Source organism: Schistocerca piceifrons, chromosome 4 (genome assembly GCF_021461385.2).
Source record: "Schistocerca piceifrons isolate TAMUIC-IGC-003096 chromosome 4, iqSchPice1.1, whole genome shotgun sequence".
NCBI lineage: Eukaryota > Metazoa > Arthropoda > Insecta > Orthoptera > Acrididae > Schistocerca > Schistocerca piceifrons.
The window spans coordinates 652,980,083-652,998,538 of NC_060141.1; the positions used below are offsets into that span (position 1 = coordinate 652,980,083).

The 18,456-nt window shown below is 42.6% G+C and overlaps 1 protein-coding gene across 1 annotated transcript in view; it reads left to right on the forward strand.

The window, feature by feature from the left end:
• The window catches only part of LOC124795312 (glutamate receptor 1-like), a 1,309,547-nt gene that overhangs the window by 1,132,969 nt on the left and 158,122 nt on the right, over positions 1–18,456 (forward strand). Inside the window, exon 13 of the mRNA XM_047259283.1 lies at positions 9,789–10,243. Within this exon, the coding sequence (XP_047115239.1) occupies positions 9,789–10,243 (455 nt within the window). The remainder of the gene's footprint in view (positions 1–9,788; positions 10,244–18,456) is intronic.

Here is an 18,456-nt window from a genome sequence, read left to right on the forward strand (position 1 = left end):
ATGAGCCGCGTAATTTCGTTTAATGAGCATGAAATGTTGCTGTGAAAAGAATACACCGTCACTGAGTATGAATGTATTTTCCTTTAGAATAAAGGAAGCGCGTATTTTACCTCTTTTTAATCGATTTATGTACTAATGACGCTGAAATGCTCGAGTCTACTGGCAACTAGTACCATCTATGGGAGGTCGTGGAAGTAAATATTGACCGTTGAACATAGCTAGGATGCCGCTGCGGTTCACTATTCTGCCGCCAGGGGCGTGCTCTTTCTTGTCGTGCTCTGCCATCTGGCGTAGGTTGGTTGAACTGCTACATCCCTTCCGCAATCCTGCAGTAACGGAATTAGAAGGCGAAAGAAATGCAGGAAAACATTAAGGGAGAATAAAGGGCAATCTTTAAACGAAACAAGTTGTGTTTCCCGTCTGAATTTCCTTTCCTAAATCTATTGACGTAATTCGTCTGGTGGCACTGAGCGGTAGGACTTGCGGACTTCTACATTGAAGTACTGTAGTAAATTGTCGGGCGTCGAAAGATACAAAAGGAAGTACTTTTTTATCGAATGAAATGCAGTATCCACGAGATCGTAAAGTTGTCTCAAGGAACAACATTCTTTAATATTCGCTTCTCAGGTTGTTGGATTTCTACCACAGTGTATACCAAGCTTTGGTTGAGATTACAAAATGACTATTGCGGTAACCGTACTTGTAGTCTCCAATAAATGTTAGGGGATACTAATTTTTTTCTCCCGAGAAGATACTGTCTGGTTTTAGTTCCCACCACCAAGATTGAATAAATTTTGTTCTCAGTGTCCATGAAGGATTTGTATTTATCAATACGTGTAAATGACTATTCACTAAGATCTTATGTGTCTTTGTAAAGAGATAATATTTCTCATTGCTTGTTATCTTTCCCCATTACTTACTGCAGAAACTTGTAAAGTCGTGGAAATAAATTATTGTATCATACGTGGCGAAATCATGGAAAGAATTTAGGGAAGTTTCGTTGCCTGTCACTATCTCACAGCACATACTGCTCGTAACATATCGTACAGACGGGTAGTTGCATCTCTACGTGGATTCTGTTTGAGAGAGAGTCAATTTTTCTAGACTCTTATGTTCAATTACATAGTGTCTATTAAACGTTTTTATCTTATCTTCAAGAAAACCTTATTGAAAGGTGTATATTCCGAGTTCAGAAATAGTTTACTGATACAGAGAATAGGCGTAGATAACGACAAATTTGTAAATGTACGTAACACACTGTACCATTCATGTATACATGACGTTATTGAAAACGGACCACAAACTTGACAGTGCCTCTCCTATGCTAGCACATACTGCAAGTACCTGGTGTAATGTAACTAGTCCGCTTGCTAGATAAGACAGTAAATAAAGGAAAACAGAAGGAAAATACTCGAGGACACACTCAGTCTTCAGTTGTAGGTCTGTGTGAATGAAATGTGCTCCATGAAAGAGAAAGTAGAAATATTACTCATCAATGGAGAGAGTAAGTTAACAGAACTGTAAATGCAGTAACGTTTTCTTATTTACAATATGGCATATATAATAACAGTACAATTGTACATTTAAACGATATTTTGTTTACAGAAAAGACAGCCTTTGAATAAAAACTGAATCTCTTCACTGGCTTACACTGTGCACACAGAAATCTTGAACTGAAAACTGTGATTATACAATAAGACCATACATAATCTGACGCAAATATTATCCAGCTGTGTATGTATTTGACGTTAGATCTCTGAAAATTCTTTAACTCCTGCGAAATACATTGAGTTGACAAAACTCATGGGATAGCGATGTGCACATATGCAGATGGCGGTAGTATTGCGTGCACAACGTATAAAATGGCATGCACCTGCTTTGCTCTTTTCCTTAACGACAGTCCTCTCTGTCTGTGTTTTGTGCATTTTTTCAGGTGTTCCTGCGTTTCCACCATGTTCGTTTTCTTACCGTAGCGTTTCTGTAGTTCCTTTTAGCGTCACGAGCGTTGACGCATTTTGTTACCGCCTAACTCATTGCCGAAGGAGATCGGGCCATCTGGTGGTCCGTCATCTGCGCTGCTGGTTGCCCAGACTCGTAATGAGCCTATTTGTCAGACTGCCGCAACGCTTCATATATCCGTCTGGAAGACTTTTTTTTATTCAGTCCCTAATCATGAGGATCCCTGTTTCTTCGTGCAAGACCCTGGTTGGGTAGTCTCGCTTTAGATGTAGGGTGAGTCACAGACCTCTCCCTTGCACCCCTTGTAGCCGACGTATGTGGATATCGGCTGCGTTCCCAAACACTACAGAAGCGTGTTCTGGCACTGATCGGGTCAGTGCCAGATCAGCGTAATTCCGCAGTGAGGAGGAAGCGTCGATTGTAGGTTGAGGAGGGGATGTAGTGCCTTCAAACGACCATTTGCTTTCCCCCAGACCTCACGGATGTGCAGCATCCAGGTAAGGTGCCTGTCAAGCGTTACGCCTACTGTACTAGCCGTGCAAGACCAAATGATGAGGCCTCCCATGATTCGCAACGGCTGAATGTCCATCGGCACAATACGTTTCGTTATTACGACGGCGTGGCTTTTAATACCATTAAATTTTAGCCGCCATTTCGTTGGAAAGGGCATGCATTGGTGGAGCTCTGTGCTTGTACCTCTATTCGGAAAAAATTTCACAGACATTATTCACATATGCCACTAAATGCAGCTACAAAATTATCTCGCGGTACCACACATTGGCCGGCCGATGTGGCCGAGCGGTTCTAGGCGCTTCAGTCTGGAACCGCGCGACCGCTACGGTCGCAGGTTCGAATCCTGCCTCGGGCACGGATGTGTGTGATGTCCTTAGGTTAGTTAGGTTTAAGTAGTTGTAAGTTCTAGGGTACTGATGACCTCAGATGTTAAGTCCCATAGTGTTGAGAGCCATTTGAACCATTGAAACCACACATTCTTCAGGAGATATGACGTCATAAACACTGAGATGCGTGAATAACAGCCGCGTCATACATGGAGTTTTAATACATTTATTCTTTCCTATCAAGACACTCGTACGGTTGAGTCAACGGAAATAAATCCGTGACACTTGGCAGCTTTTTTGAGAGCGTTCAACTGCGAAGCGCAAACGGCTGTCGTTGCCTTACAGACGCCTAAAAAATCGCGTTGTAGGCACGTGCAGCAGCTGTAGTATATATTTGCACTTTAAACATGTTTCTCTGTACGACCGTTTCATGATTTCAAAGGTGTTTTCACGAATACATTGATATGACAGTCTGTCGATATCACACAACACACAATAGCATACTGAATAACGCGGAAATCCCTTGTTTGTACGTTAGTAATAAATAAAACACAGGTGCAGCCGTTATTTCATTGGGGTGTGTCTTAGGAAAGTTTAACATGGAATGGTGTACTGAACATGCGAGTACCAGTTTTACGATATCACTGAACTTTTCTACATTGTATGATTTTGCTGATTTTAGAAGATGCTGATGTGTTGTCTCCGTGTTTGCAAGTTGAATTTGATTTTATATATATAAAAAAGTCTTCCTTTAGCGAGACACAATGTACTTTCTTTTTCCTTATTTTCTACGCACAGCCGGCCACAGTGGTCGAGCTGTTCTAGGCGCTTCAATACGGAACCACGCGGTTGCTACGGTCGCGGGTTCGAATCCTGCCTCGGGCGTGGATGTGTGTGATGTCCTTAGGTTAGTTAGGTTTAAGTAGTTCTAAGTCTAGGGGAATGATGACCTCAGATGTTAAGTCGCATAGTGCTTTTAGCCATTTGAACCATTTTTACGCACATATTTGACGTCAGTAGGTCTAGTTCTGTTTCTGAAGATTAGATGCACACTTTGGCATGCTTTTATGCATTTTATGGCTAGACGGGACGTTATATTTTCTTTGTACTATGCGTCATTGAGGTCGTATTGTGTGTTCCAATTACGTACACAATTTTTCTCACCGTTTTCGACTTCATCTCCTCATTAAGAGATGTTGCGATACATAAGACCTCTCGATCGGTATGACGACGTAAATTTATCTATATTTCGAGTTGTTAACTTCAGATACCGGATGAGAGTGTAGTGGATTAAGTTGTGAAAGACGTTGTGCATAATTTAAACTCGCAAAACACACCAACAATACACAGCATGACGGGAAAAGAGCCACAGTGGAAAGCCATAAAACGCATAAAAGTTGGCAGACTTGTACAATGCAACTACAATATTAACTCAGCAAATGCCACGAGGTCACCGGCTTCAAAGCACTATTAATGCCTAATCCCGTGGTTCTGGCTTGGCGGTGAAACACCCGTCACTTTGCGTGCGGCACTCAACGTGCTCAAGCAGTTTCAGAAACAAAACGAGACTCAGTGAAGATTACGTCACTGTGGCTAAATATGAAGTAAAAAGGAAGAATAATAGCTTTTGTACAGTGCTGAGTATTATAAAAACTAGATTCTTTTACAGGTTGGGAATATTTTCCTTATTAATACACCGTCTCCTTTCCTATCTTTCATTTTCATGTTTTAGTACACCGAATTTCAAAGCTAAAGCTCCATTGTGAATGATTAGTTTAACGTTTCTTTGGGCACTAAGGCGTACTTCTGATTTTGTTTTTCACCTAGACGTCAATGGATGACACAGTTGTACGCCAAAAAGCATCTCAGCCGAGGTAAGCAAAACTGATAGTTGTTAAAGGTCAAGTTTATTTCGGCACTTTTTTTTAAATTGTTACGTTTACACTTACAATTCAAATAATGTAAAGCGCTTACGGCTATTTTACAGTCTTCAAATAAAGCACTTTAATTTCTGATTTACATTCAGTAAAAAAGTTGAACACATGACTCAAAGTAAAATCGTTCAAAGCAGTTTCAGCAAAAATAATTTTTACCTTACACCCTGTGCTGCACGTAATTTGGCATGTTTGACACAAATTACTTGTCACACTTTGCTACTTTTGTTGATAAGTACCTTGTGAAGCAAAGTATTCATGTTTTGTTTGGTTCATAAAAACTAATCGAGTGAGATTAAATGGCCTTGCACAGCTGACATCGAAATAAGTGTCCAAGGAATAGAAAAGCAACTGGAATCACTCAGTAGAGGAAAGTCCACTGGACCTGACGGGATACCAATTCGATTCTACACAGAGTACGCGAAAGAACTTGCCCCCCTTCTAACAGCCGTGTACCGCAAGTCTCTAGAGGAACGGAGGGTTCCAAATGATTGGAAAAGAGCACAGATAGTCACAGTCTTCAAGAAGGGTCGTCGAGCAGATGCGCAAAACTATAGACCTATATCTCTTACGTCGATCTCTTGTAGAATTTTAGAACATGTTTTTTGCTCGCGTATCATGTCATTTCTGGAAACCCAGAATCTACTATGTAGGAATCAACATGGATTCCGGAAACAGCGATCGTGTGAGACCCAACTCGCCCTATTTGTTCATGAGACCCAGAAAATATTAGATACAGGCTCCCAGGTAGATGCTATTTTTCTTGACTTCCGGAAGGCGTTCGATACAGTTCCGCACTGTCGCCTGATAAACAAAGTAAGAGCCTACGGAATATCAGACCAGCTGTGTGGCTGGATTGAAGAGTTTTTAGCAAAAAGAACACAGCATGTTGTTATCAATGGAGAGACGTCTACAGACGTTAAAGTAACCTCTGGCGTGCCACAGGGGAGTGTTATGGGACCACTGCTTTTCACAATATATATAAATGACTTAGTAGATAGTGTCGGAAGTTCCATGCGGCTTTTCGCGGATGATGCTGTAGTATACAGAGAAGTTGCAGCATTAGAAAATTGTAGCGAAATGCAGGAAGATCTGCAGCGGATAGGCACTTGGTGCAGGGAGTGGCAACTGACCCTTAACATAGACAAATGTAATGTATTTCGAATACATAGAAAGAAGGATCCTTTATTGTATGATTATATGATAGCGGAACAAACACTGGTAGCAGTTACTTCTGTAAAATATCTGGGAGTATGCGTGCGGAACGATTTGAAGTGGAATGATCATATAAAATTAATTGTTGGTAAGGAGGGTACCAGGTTGAGATTCATTGGGAGAGTGCTTAGAAAATGTAGTCCATCAACAAAGGAGGTGGCTTACAAAACACTCGTTCGACCTATACTTGAGTATTGCTCATCAGTGTGGGATCCGTACCAGATCGGTCTGACGGAGGAGATAGAGAAGATCCAAAGAAGAGCGGCGCGTTTCGTCACAGGGTTATTTGGTAACCGTGATAGCGTTACGGAGATGTTTAATAAACTCAAGTGGCAGACTCTGCAAGAGAGGCGCTCTGCATCGCGGTGTAGCTTGCTGTCCAGGTTTCGAGAGGGTGCGTTTCTGGATGAGGTATCGAATATATTGCTTCCCCCTACTTATACCTCCCGAGGAGATCACGAATGTAAAATTAGAGAGATTAGAGCGGGCACGGAGGCTTTCAGACAGTCGTTCTTCCCGCGAATCATACGCGACTGGAACAGGAAAGGAAGGTAATGACAGTGACACGTAAAGTGCCCTCCGCCACACACCGTTGGGTGGCTTGCGGAGTATCAATGTAGATGTAGATGTAGAGAGGCGACATGATGGGTGAGAATGGTGTCGCATAGTGGATGAGTGCAAGACGGGGCTAAGGGAGACGGTGGAACTTACAAAGAGGGGAGGGTGTACTTCGGTATGTGTAAGGGAGAAGGAAATGAACATTGTTCATTTTTGCGCGACTATTGTATTGAGCGGAAGTCATTATTTAATACAGAAAATAGTCTATTATGTTCACTGCCTGTTTGTTCATTCAGCAAGTAAGTGGACTTTAAAACCTGTTGCCTATGCGTTTTTGGTTTCTACATTATTTTACGATCTGTGCTTCGGGATGATACTTGGCAGAATGTGAGCTCTTTATCGATATCTGATATTTTCTGTTCCCTGTCATAAAGGTGAGTTGTCATTGCGGATTTGTGATGTACGTCCACACATTTAGCGGACATTTGTTGATTGTATTGTATGCCATCCGATCTGCCTGTCCCGCCTACCTAAAAACAGTAACTGTCTCGGTATATGACTGTTAACACTCAGTTGTTTGTCAGCAAAATTGAAGTGTGAGGCAGGGAGTGCTTTGTTTTGTTGTTTGTGTAGTAGTTCATTGCAATGCAGTATCTTATGGGTTGGTTAGAAATTTGATTGGCGTCTCTTCAAGTGAATGAAATACTAAAATGGCAAAAGTTTTTTGTGTCTCTTCCTAGCAAGTATGATGTTCCATTTCTACTTGTCTCTTTTTTATGTTATGGAGTTTGTAAACTGTGGATGGCTGATATCCATTCTTTGTGGCTTTTTGTTGGATTTATTTAATTTCATGGTTCTTATTCTCTAGTGTAATTGAAATGATCGCGACCCTAGCATGCATTCGTATGCAGCTAGCTGCTGTGTTACTGGATGGGAGACGCCGTTGTCGACAGTTATGTCTGTTGCTGTATTCATTTTATAAGTTTTGGAACTGTATCTGTCAGTTTTTTTATGGAAACCGCTAGGCATATAAAATTTACATTTTTGTCTGTATCATACTCAACAGTGGAATTGTTACTTGGTAGGAACTAGCTGAAGAGGTTACACAATTGTTTTGTTTCATCTGTGTTTCCTTTAAGTGATCATTATAAATGTCATCTAACAGACAGACTAAACCTCGTAGTTAGACCACCTGCACTTAATAAAATTTACTGTTAAATTGAAAGTAACTTTGTTTCATCGCAAGTCCTATGAGAAACTCAACTTCTTCATTGTTTCTTTTATCTGTCTGGCAGCTCGGGCGGTAACGCCATTCTGGCCCTAGCGGCCGCAGTTGGCACTCATGTGTATGAAGTGTGCTTGCTTGTGCGTATGAATTTTGTGCGTTTGCCATTGCTGATGAAGACTGTGGCCATTAAAATTGTTACACCACGTAGATGACGTGCTACAGACGCGAAATTTAACCTACAGGAAGAAGATACTGAGATATGCAAATGATTAGCTTTTCAGAGAATTCGCACAAGGTTCGCGCCGGTGGCAACACCTACAACGTGCTGACATGATGAAAGTTTCCAACCGATTTCTCATACACAAACAGCAGTTGACCGGCGTTGCCTGGTGAAACGTTCATGTGATTCCTCGTGTATGGAGGAGAAATGCGTACCATCACGTTTCCGACTTTGATAAAGGTCGGGTTGTAGCCTATCGCGATTGCGGTTTATCTTATCGCGACATTGCTGCTGGCGTTGGTCGAGATCCAATGACGGTTAGCAGAATATGGAATCGGTGGGTTCAGGAGGGTAATAGGGAACGCCGTGCTGGATCCCTACGGCCTCGTATCACTAGCAGTCGAGATGACAGGCATCTTATCCGTATGGCTCTAACGGATCATGCGGCCACGTCTGGATCCCCGAGTCAACAGATGGGGACGTTTGCAAGACAACAGCCATCTGCACGAACAGTTCGACGACGTTTGCAGCAGCATGGACTATCAGCTCGGAGACCATGGCTGGGGTTACCCTTGACACTGCATCACAGTCAGGAGCGCCTGCGATGGTGTACTCAACGACGAACCTGGGTGCACGAATGGCAAAACGTCATTTTTTCTGATGAATCCAGGTTCTGTTTACAGCATCATGATGGTCGCATTCGTGTTTGGCGACATCGCGGTGAACGCACATTGGAAGCGTGTATTCGTCATCGCCATACTGGCGTATCACCCGGCGTGATGGTATCGGGTGCCATTGGTTACACGTCTCGGTCACCTCATGCTCGCTTTGACGGCACTTTGAACAGTGGACGTTACATTTCAGATGTGTTACGACCCGTGGCTCTACCCTTCATTCGATCCCTGCGAAACCCTACATTTCAGCAGGATAATGCACGACCGCATGTTGCAGGTCCTGTACGGGCCTTTCTGGATACAGAAAATGTTCGACTGCTGCCCCGGCCAGCACATTCTCCAGATCTCTCACCTACTGAAAACTTCTGGTCAATGGTGCCCGAGCAACTGGCTCGTCACAATACGCCAGTCACTACTCCTGATGAACTGTGGTACCGTGTTGAAGCTGCATGGGCCGCTGTACCTATACACGCCATCCAAGCTCTGTTTGACTCAATGCCCAGGCGTATGACGGTCGTTATTACGGCCAGAGTTGGTTGTTCTGGGTATTGATTTCTCAGTATCTATGCACCCAAATTGCGTGAAAATGTAATCACCTGTCAGTTCTGGTATAATATATTTGTCCAGTGAATACCCGTTTATCATCTGCATTTCTTGTTGGTGTAGCAATTTTAATAGCCAGTAGTGTAATTTTCCTAGTGTTAGTATTGGTTTTGACAAATAAATCTTTTGCGTCTGTGTTTTGTGTACATTCTCAGACAGTCTTTATAACCTAGAGTTTACAATCACAACAACCTGTTGACGGTACGTCTGTTAGTAACGCAGATTTCTTACACTTAGCCGACCGTGGTGGTCGAGCGGTTCTAGGCGCTTCAGTCCGGAACCGCGCGACTGTTACGGTCGCAGGTTCGAATACTGCCTGGGGCATGGATGTGTGTGGTGTCCTTAGGTTAGTTAGGATTAAGTAGTTCTAAGTTATAGGCGACTGATGACCTCAGATGTTAAGTCCCATAGTGCTCAGAGACATTTGAATCATCTTACAGTTACAAGGACTTCTCTTAGGTATCAGTTTAGATGTGATTGTATTTGGTCGTCTGTACGTGTTGCTGGACAGCGCTGTCAGTCTGTCACAGAGGGTGATTGCTCGCGGTGTGCCACCAGGAGGCGGACATCGCGATCGCGTCGATGACGATCACGTCGGAGCGGGAGCGCGTGATCGACTTCAGCAAGCCGTTCATGTCGCTGGGCATCAGCATCATGATCAAGAAGCCGGTGAAGCAGAAGCCGGGCGTGTTCAGCTTCCTGAACCCGCTCAGCAAGGAGATCTGGGTGTGCGTCATCTTCTCGTACGTGGGCGTCAGCATCGTGCTCTTCATCGTGTCGCGCTTCTCGCCCTACGAGTGGCGCCTGCTGCCGCCCGGGGGCAGCGCCGCGGCCGCCGCCACCGCCACCGCCGTCGGCGTCGGCGTCTTCGACGACGCCGTCTCCGCGGGGGTGGGCGTCGGCGTGACGGGCGTCGGCCGCTGCGGCGTCCTCGCCAACGACTTCAGCATCCTCAACAGCCTGTGGTTCGCGCTCGGGGCCTTCATGCAGCAGGGCTGCGACATCTCCCCCAGGTCAACACACACACACACGCACACAAACACACGATACAGAGTACTGCCACATTTCTTACAAGGGAACCTCCCCATCGCACCCCCCTCAGATGTAGTTATAAGTTGGCACAGTGGATAGGCCTTGAAAAACTGAACACAAATCAATCGAGAAAACAGGAAGAAGTTGTGTGGAACTATGAAAAAAAAAGCAAAATATGCTAACTGAGTAGTCCATGCGCATGATAGGCAACATCTAGTGGAATGTGGGCTGCGGCGCGCTGTGGTCCCGTGGTTAGCATGAGCAGCTACGGAACATAGAGGTCCTTAGTTCAAATCCTCCCTCGAGTGAAAACTTAAATTTTTTTATTTTTACTTTATGTGACTGTTCTTATGTTTTCATCACTTTTTTGGGAGTGATTATCACATCCACAAGAAAACCTAAATCGGGCAAGATAGAAGAGTCTTTTTACCCATTCGCCAAGTGTACAAGTTTTTTTTATGTTCTCATTTTGTTCGATTTTGTTTGTTGCATTTGTTCGGTGCGGATGTTCCTTGACACCCGTTCTAGTTCAGTGCTGAGCCGTTAACTCAGTTTTTTTTTATTACAGAGGGCAGCTAACCCTCTGACCGTACACGCTGAGCTACCGTGCCAGCAAAGTTAGATGGGTCGACAACATATTCCTGTCATGTGACGCACATGCCGTCACCAGTGTCGTATAGAACATATCAGACGTGTTTTCCTGTGGAGGAATCGGTTGACCTATGAGCTTGCGATCAAATGTTTTCGGTTTCCATTGGAGAGGCACGTCCTTTCGTCTACTAATTGCACGGTTTTGCGGTGCGGTCGCAAAACACAGACACTAAACTTATTACAGTAAACAGAGACGTCAATGAACGAACGGACATATCATAACTTTGCGAAAATAAAGAAAGTAAACTTTTCACTCTAGGGAAGACTTGAACCCAGGACCCACGCTAACCACTGGACCACGGCAGTCCTCAGCTCATATTGTCCTTGATTTTGCCTATCTTGCGCATGGACTACTCAATTTGTATATTTTGCTTATTTTTTTCATAGTTCCACACAACTTCTTCCTGTTTTCTCGATTGATCTGTGTTCAGTATGTCAAGGCCTAACCACTGTGCCAACTTATAACTCAATCTGAGCGGGGTGCGATGGGGAGGTTCCCTTGTTAGTCGTAGCCGGGCGCTGTGTTGCCGGTGTTGAATTTGCAATATTGATAACCAAATACCTTAGATACTGTTAATGATATGGATCTGCAGTTAATACTTTACATTATCTACAATGTCATTGTTATCTCATCTACAATAACAGGTATCCATATTAACAAACAATGTTTAATGTTGTTTCATTAAACCACAACATTTTGTTATTTAACTATTAAAAATAATCCGAGTTAAAATTATATTTAGGACCATAGATGCATGGCTGTACTACTTTTGGGGAGGAACCTGTGGATATTTCATAGCAGTAGGTTAGGTAGCTTCTGACAACACAGAACATCTGTAGTGACACAAATGAAAAACTGGAAAAGCCATTTAAAATTTTCACGCGAAATGTATTTTCTGAACTGTTTCATATGCTATTTAAAGATATCGATTTGCAGTTAATACTTTACATTGTCTGTAATGTCTTTATTTTCTGATCTACAATAATCAGGACCATAAGTGCATGGCTGTGCTACTTTTGGGGAGGAACCTGTGGACATTTCATAGTAGCAGGTTAGGTAGCTTCTGACAACACAGAACATTGTAGTGAAACAAATGAAAAACTGGAAAAGGTATTTAAAATTTTCACACGAAATTTATTTTCTTAACTGTTTCATATGCTATTTAAAAACACCATTATCCATAGTTTGTGTCATTTTTATCACCACTGTTTTCAAAGAACCACTTTCTTCCCCTTCTACTTCACTCCAAAATTTTTTTTCGCAATCCTTAGCTTTTATTTCTCTTGCCGCATTTACATCGCCAAGTCTTTTTACTGTATGCTTCCCCAAATCTAATACTTTCTCGTTCACTAGTCTCACTATTAAATGTAATCACACAACATAGGCATTTAATTGTAGTGTCTTAGCCCAACTAAAGAAATGTGGAGATGGCATACAATCTAGTTCCTTGCTGATACATCTTCAGATAGCGTTACTACACCACTACCCAAAGAAACCACACTCTTTAACTTAGAACGGAACAAAAAATTCCCAACTGTATTGTTGGCCTTCATATAATTTTCTTCAGTGAACTTCTTTCTTTTTTGAAGCACTGGGAAGGGGGGGGGGGCGCTTTCACTGCACTTGTTTCTAATAGTTACTACTCGTAGTTTCTTCACGTCAATACGATAAAAGTCCCACATTATCTGCTTGCTGAGATAACCAAAACCAGTAACCAAGTTGATTCCATCGGATCCGTTGTGTACAGCGACTGTCGTAAATTTCAAAAGAGCAAAAGGGGCGGGGGTTCAGCAATCAGTCGCAAATTCAATCTGTATTTTTATTGCAGATCTAGGTTTCGGCTATTGAATACCTGTCTTCAGTGCATTTGAATCGAGTCAGTAGCTAAAATCCAGATCTACAATAAAAATAAGTGTCAATTTGCTAAAATGGTTGCTGAAACTCCTTTTCCATTTTTTCAAAAATTCAAAGTCGGAACTTCTTTACAGAGCATAGCGCAGTAACATAGCCCAAGCTATTCGCTAAAATAAAAAAAAAAACTTCTTAGGTAACAGTTTTGAAAACATGGTCGAAGACGTTTATCAGTGTCATCCATAAGAAGGCATTTGATCAATGCAGATGTGTAACAAAAGGATGATAAAACAACAAAAGTTGTCTACTCCCAATGAACTATATATATTAAGATTATGAAGAGAACATTAGATTTTAAGGTTCCCGTTACCCTGTCGTTTATCGTAGACGCCTTCATACAGCAGGGCTGTCTGATTATGACCTGCCGTACTATAAAATAAAGGATCCTCTCCAAAGGACCGTAAGACGCACTTTCTCTGGTGTTTCGGCAGATATTTACAATTCCGTTCTTTCGGTGCATAGCTGGAGTCAGACCAAATAATGTCTGAATAAAAGACATATATATATATATATGGCGAGGATGCCCAATGTTCTCTTCAGCGCGGATGTACATAAGGCTCGAACCCTTCGGGAATCGGCAAAATACCGCGAGTAACGAGAATGCGCAAGGGCACTACATCAGTAGTGTGTGGATAAGATAAGATTTAGGTCTTACGAGAGCCTGCTATCATAGTTCATGCAGTTGGGACGAGGTCTGTGTCCGGATGACTTAGTGGTCAAAACATCTGCCTAGTAAGACTGGGTTTCGAATCCCGTTCCGGCACAAATTTTCGGCTTTCCCTATTGTTTTAAATGAATGCCCACTCGCAGCCAAGGTCTGTAATTCCTTTGTGTCTGAAGATTTGCACACGTATAAGACCTTGTGGAATAACAGAGCTTAAGAACATTTAATCTTATTAAAAATAACTAATAATAAGAATAACAGCAGTGACAATTGCAAAACGTATTTATGGTGTACACAAAGGGAGATATTATGACATATAGAATTGTCAGGAAGCAAAATACAGATCCTATCGACCTAAAGATATCCGAAAAAATCTAGTGGAAAAGATTATTTTGTGACTTGTGGGAATGCGTAAAAGCAGGAACGTTACTGTTGTGTTTGGACATCTCTCATTAGGTATATTTTTTGCCTAGAAATGTTTCTGGGTTCTCTTATATATTAGTCCAACGTCTTCCTACTGTTGCTGTGACGGACAAAAAGGAAAAGAAAGTTTACGGGTTAACGTCCCATCGACATCGAACTCATATGGCTCACAATTTCCAATTTTTCTAAAGACAGGGAAACAAATCGGCTGTGTCTTTCTTTAGGCAGAATCCTGGCATTTTCCTGGAGCGATTCTGGGAAATCACTGAAAGTCTAATTCGAAATGTCCGGACGCCCATTTGAACCGTCGTGCTCCCGAATGCGAGTCCGGTGTGCTAATATACACAGATATTAGTTTGTTTCTTTGGGAACGAGTATTTGTGCTGTGTTGTTCACACTAGCAGTCCGAAGTTGTGTCCGCATATTCCTTGAGTAGTGGCTGGACATGTCCCTGTTTCCAGGCGACTACCAAGCGTTCCCAGTCAAGGACAGGTTGATGATTGGTGTTTATTGTGGCCAGTAGTAGATCAGTATCAGTTTGATTATTTGCACAGCAATGTCACAGTGTCCATTAGGCGCTGATCTGAGCCGCTTAACAGATTTTATGATGGAGTTACCAAGAATGCCAACGGCCTGGCCACAGTGGTAACACCGGTTCACGTCAGATCACCGAAGTTAAGCACTTGGAAGGGTGACCATCCGGTCTGTCGAGTTCTGTTGGCAAGGGGGATGCACTCAGCTCTTATGATGCAAACTGAGGAGCTAGTTGATCGAGAAGTGGCGGCTCCGGTCACGTAAAGTGACATACGGCCGGGAGAGCGGTGTGCTGACCACATACCCCTCCACATCCGCATCCTGTGACGCCTTTGGGCTGAGGATGACACGGCCTCCGGTCGGTACCGTTTGCCCTTCATGGTCTGTTCGGACGGAGTTTGTTTGTTGCCAAGAACGTGCATGAAGAAAGAACTATATGAATTATAATACGTTGGGTTCACGAATTAATGAAAACGCCTTCCTTTTGTTTATGACACGATGTGTAACTGCTGCCTCACTAGCATTCTCTACGCTGTTTCGTACGAAGGGCCTTTTGTACGGTTACGTTTTTCAGTGGTTACTGATGAAATTCTATTGAGCGAACAGGTATTTGCCTAGAACGTTACCCTGCTCCCTGTGCCTTGAATGGCTGGATTTCTTCTAAGTTTCTGTCTACGGTGCTAAATTTCTTCCCGGTAGAGTCTCGGTCGGGCACACAGTTTTAATCTGCCAGGAAGTTTTATATCAGCGCAGAGTGAAAATATCATTCTGGAAACATCCCCTAGGCTGTGGCTAAGCCATGTCTCCACTATATCCTTTCTTTCAGGAGTGCTAGTTCTGCAAGGTTCGCAGGAGAGCTTCTGTAAAGTTTGGAAGGTAGGAGACGAGGTACTGGCAGAAGTAAAGCTGTGGGTACCGGGCGTGAGTCGCGCTTCGGTAGCTCAGATGGTAGAGCACTTGCCCGCGAAAGGCAAAGGTCCCGAGTTCGAGTCTCGGTCGGGCACACAGTTTTAATCTGCCAGGAAGTTTCTTCCAGGTAGATTGATGCCTGTTGCTTAACTTTTCTGCGTACGTTTGCTGTGTGTTGATTCACCATCCATAAAATGCATGCCCAAACAGTGCGGTTACGAACAACCCTCCATTTTCGATAACCAGTCATCAACTATGGCGCAATTAATAGTGGACACTTTGCAGATACGAGGGACAATTGATCGTTATGCAGCAGGCAGTTTACAAGCATGCATTAGTCTTTCAAGACCCGTACGGCCTCGAATGCTCATGTCGCATCATCGGTTCCTTGCTTCGAAAGACTCATATTAGGTTCTACAGCCGTCTGCATAATTTGGTCTTTAATTGATTAGTAGACCTAACAGAGATCTGACGGGAAATTTACTAGTTAAAGTATGCGTTTATCCTTCTGATATTCCTATGATTTTACAGCGTGCTGAATGACGCACTACCTGGTATTTGTTCTATCGCAAATGGTAGATCGCTTCGATAGCACAGAAAGTACTTGCGATTTGTGTATTGTCTTCAAAGTATCTGAATGAAATGAAATGCAATCAGTGACAAAAAAATTAGGTTTTTGTGAGACATACCAAAATGCATTTACAATGTGTCATTCGTAGGCCAATTCCATTTGTATTAAACAATAGGTGGTCTGCAGATTCCGTGAAAAAAGTAGCGTAACTACTGTTTCTGCTGCTCTGTAGCTAACTTTCGTTACATCAGTCTAAGACTTCCTGTTTCGTGGTGCTTTTTGACAACAGCGATTGTATCGAAACTGTCAGAACAGCTTCACTTCGTAACTATAACATCTGCAGTTCTACTGCTCTTTATGCTTATTGTTGACGTATTCCGTTAAAGCCATATCAATCAGTTCTCCATTACATTACTTAACATCATTTTAGAACTAAGCTTGTTTACGAATATATAAAAATTTCGAATGAAAATATTTACAGTAAATGATACTGTGAATTAACCTTGTAACAAATTTGGTCTACGTGGGCACTGGTTGTGCTTCACGTTATTCAATAGAGAACTAATCAAGCACTTCCACATTTGGCGAAGCTTGCTACTGCTGACTGCGCCACAAACCTAATGGTAGATGGGTGTTCATTTATCCTCTGTAACAACAGCAAATCTCAGTTCTACAGTATCTCTTTATGTTTATGTAATAGTCATATCAGGGAGTATCTGATCACGAAGATTCGTGTTCCGAAAGCAAAAATAGTTCTTTTTCACATAACCAAATACATAAAAAGAAAGCATTGAATGTCTCACTGCTTTCACACTTAACACATCCGAAGCTCAACCTCCTCCTATCTAGCACATTGCTGTGGTACTACTACTACTGTGATGGTAATGCAGTTCTGTCCTTCCCTGCTTACTGGTCGTCACACGCATGGTTCATTTTGGACAAATTATTAGTTTGTTATAACAAAGTCAGTTGACATAGATTATACTTTTAATGTTGCTTAGCTCATGCCTTCCACGAGTTCGCTATGCAGTCACCTAAAGGACCATTGCTAAGGATTTATGGCAAAGCAAATGGAGAATAGAAATGACTTCTTCACATAAGATTAGCACTGTGCCCACAGTATTCAGGAGGCAACAACGAACTGCTTCAAGAAAATGTCAAGAAATAATATTTCTTTTATGTCACCGAAGACAGAATTACGTGCAGCGATTTCACTAAAAAAGCGGGAATACCCACCTACTAATTTGTAAGAACCATCTAGGACATCGATAATAGGAGCAATAGCATTTAAACCTCAAGCGGTGGTAAACAAAGATTTATACTTCGCCTCCTGCCCCATTTCCTCCATTGTTTCCAGTTTCTAAAGAGATGCTCCTACAGGGAAATGTGTCTTTGGTTTTCCAATAGCACCAAAATTACTCATAAATCATATCCGTCAAATGCAGTTGCTATGAACTTCCAACAATTATTACTCCACCCTTTTGTCAGTAAAACACGATTTATACAACATAAGGGAGTGGATGTGGTGTCACATACGCGTATCTCTGCAGAGGTCAATGCCTGCTACACTGAATGAACATGCGTACGTGCAATGAGTTTTGTAGAACCCACTAGTTAAGTAAAAATTCATCTTGATCGTAACACTCACTGCTACTCATGATATGTCTCTCCTACGAGTTACAGAATATTCGCAGTTATTCTGTAGGAGAAAGGCAGTCTGGATTGCATGGAACCCCATTTTGTTCGTCGCACAGGAACGAACATGTCCTGAAGTAGATAACAGTGTAAAAGAAGAGTTATTGCACTTCAATATATATTTCCATTGGCCGATTGGGCAAATGATCCTGAATGAATTCATGTCAGTTACGTACGGCACGGTTGACAGCAGATGTTTCATGTGTTTATGCAGTTTCAGTTAGTTTCTTTGCATTGATACCGTATTTCCTCGACACAGTCAAAGTAGTACTCGTATCATAGCTCTCCTGTTCCTATCAGCATGAACAAATTTTCTTGTGTTATAGTGTTTATCAGGCAGTGTTTCCGCAGGATGGTAGTGGATCGCGATGCCACACAACATATACCGGCTGGTTATAACAAAACTATCGGTATTCCGAGTGCTGCAGTGTGGGCCGTATAAATCATAGTACACTGAAATATCATAGGTACGTCCATTAACCACTGCGCTCTTAGAGTATGCTGAAACAATTAATAGTTCCACTGATTGCCACCAGGTGAGAATATGGCGCTGGAAGCAGCCAGCATGTAAAATTTTGCCTGTTTTGACGTCAGTACGCTGTTTGTCACTCGGCGACGCATGTTGATTTCTTTGATGAATGTACTTCTAGTGTAAAGGGTTAATAAGGTTGACGTTCTCAGTACGAAACGCAACGGCTGTTGAGAAGAAATACCGCGCACTGCTGGGAAAGTTATTTTATCAGAACGGCAGCAATAGAGCGCTGCTTGCGGGAACATTGCCGAAAGCAACAGCTGCGAAGAGGCTGCATGTCAGTAAATGAGCTAAAGAATGTGA